The sequence below is a fragment of the Gossypium arboreum genome, chromosome 5 (assembly GCF_025698485.1).
Source record: "Gossypium arboreum isolate Shixiya-1 chromosome 5, ASM2569848v2, whole genome shotgun sequence".
Classification (NCBI taxonomy): domain Eukaryota; kingdom Viridiplantae; phylum Streptophyta; class Magnoliopsida; order Malvales; family Malvaceae; genus Gossypium; species Gossypium arboreum.
The window spans coordinates 30,192,027-30,194,136 of record NC_069074.1 but is presented as its reverse complement, the minus strand read 5'-3'; the positions used below and the strand labels follow the sequence as shown (position 1 = coordinate 30,194,136).

General features: G+C 38.3%; 1 protein-coding gene across 1 annotated transcript; it reads right to left on the bottom strand.

The window, feature by feature from the left end:
* Positions 1 to 220: 220 nt before the first annotated feature.
* LOC108451916 (U-box domain-containing protein 11-like) lies at positions 221 to 1,577 on the bottom strand. The gene has a single exon (XM_017749622.2). It carries the CDS (start codon positions 1,414 to 1,416, stop codon positions 460 to 462), a length of 957 nt encoding a protein of 318 aa, XP_017605111.1. The 5' UTR covers positions 1,417 to 1,577; the 3' UTR covers positions 221 to 459.
* Between the last annotated feature and the right edge of the window lie 533 nt (positions 1,578 to 2,110).

The window sequence follows — 2,110 nt, the reverse complement described above, 5'->3', positions numbered from 1 at the left end:
TTAAGTTATATCCCGAAGGTCTGATTTTGGTCTGGTGAGGTTTTTTACAAACATAAATGCATAAACAACCTGCACAACAATGGCCATTCACATAACATAATCTAGAACAAAGGTACAAAGAAAAATAGACTCAAACATATCAATCATAGACTCATATTTCCCTTCTTCATTCTTTTTGCTAACAAATTTGCACCACAACTGAATTCCAACACCAGGAAGATATTGTGCCGAATGACACCATATAACAAATAAAGTTTTAATTAACACAGTTGAACAAATCTATACACCACAACTGGTTATCCCATCAAAATCTCCTAAATTTCTTTAATATGACAACAGTATAATGTACTAATTCGAATATTGAATCATTCGTTCTACATTATCAGACCATCAAATATATATATTTGCAACAAATATTCGCCTAAATCTACAACAAAAAATATCAAAATGCAAAGGACTTCATATAGAATGATTCATAAAATCAGAGGAAGTATTGAACCTAAAATCCCTCACTTCACTTTGGTTCCCATATCCATCAACAACGATTTTCAGCAATTCGGCTGCTTTGGTCTTCCCTTTAGCACTTCCATTCTTCGTCAAGTCAGTAATTCCTTCGATCACTTTAGCCCCCATTTCTTTCACTTCTTTCCTCCCCTTCTCGCCGCCGCAGCGCGCCAAGTTCAACAGAGCCGCCACCGCGTTTTCCCTTATTCTTTCACTGGCTCCAGTCCCTTCATCCAACAAATCGCCCAACACCCTAACCCCACCCGCCTTCCTCATCGCTTCTTCACTCTCTTCGCAACCCGCAATCTGCGCCAGCACCGCCGTCGCATCCTCGACGATCCCCGTCCTCGCGTCTCTGACTATCAACGACACCAGAGCGGGAACCGCCCCGAGACCCACCAAACTGGCCCGGTTCAACGGGAAAAGCGCGACCCCAAACAACGCCTTCAACGCATCCTTAATCGACCGAGGCGGCGCGTTGTTATCAGTGATGATAGATAGCAGAGTGTAAAGAATGTCACGTTTGGATCCAATTATTGGCCGGTAAGTGTCCTCGGCAATAAGAAGGCTGTGAAGAGTGGCGGCGCAGGACTGGACCACAGTGGGAGAAGGGGAATTACTGAGAGCGTGCGATAACGCGTCGAGGAAGCCGCGAGTGGACATGAGAGAAGCGCGGGAAGAAATGGAGATATTCAACAAAGTGGCGGAGGCGTTTTCTTGAATGGTGGGAGAAGAACCGTAAAGGGTTTCGGAAAGGTAAGGAACAGCTCCGGCATCGGCAATCAAGGGTCGGCTATCGGGATCGTGTTTGGAAATTAGGCGTAGTTCGCACAAAGCATCAGTTCGGGTCTGTTCGGAAACTGAGCTTAGTTTGGATACGAGATTTCGAGCTGTTCGGCGTTTAACTTCCATTGTTTCGAGTTTTTGGTTTGGTTTGGTGTTGGTGTAAGAAACGGTAAAATAAGAGAAAGTTTCAAAATCAAGAGGTGCTAACTGCGATTTGAGGAAACCAAAACAAACTTTTTGACTTTCTTTGCTTCTTACAATTTTCTCTTCTAAACTTGGTTTTCACCCCCATCGCTTTCTATACCTCTACTTTAATAAAATTGTCAATATGGTATCTGTATTTTTAATTTGTTCATTTTGGTACTTGTATACGTTTCACTCATTCAAGTGGAAACATGTCAAATTTTGACACATCTCAAAAGTAAAAGTACTAAAATGAACAAATTAAAAATATAAGTACCACATTGATAATTTCATTCAAGTACAAGGATAAAACTTGTTATTATTCCTTTTAAATATTATAGATAGATTAACAATTTTATTTGGACAAAATTTTAAATATTATAGATATATGATTGTTATTTATTTATAACACAATTTAGATCATATTTAATTTTTCTAAAACCTTCAAATTGAAATTTATATTATAATAATAGTATTATTATTAAGAGAAATTTGTATAAATAATCACTTTTAAATTTCATAAATTTTTATTTTAAGTATAATTTTTTTCATATTAGACCCTGGTACGTGGATATGTTTTCATTTTAGTCCATCTTCCAAATGAGAGCATACAAAAATTCAAGCTAGCATTCTAACT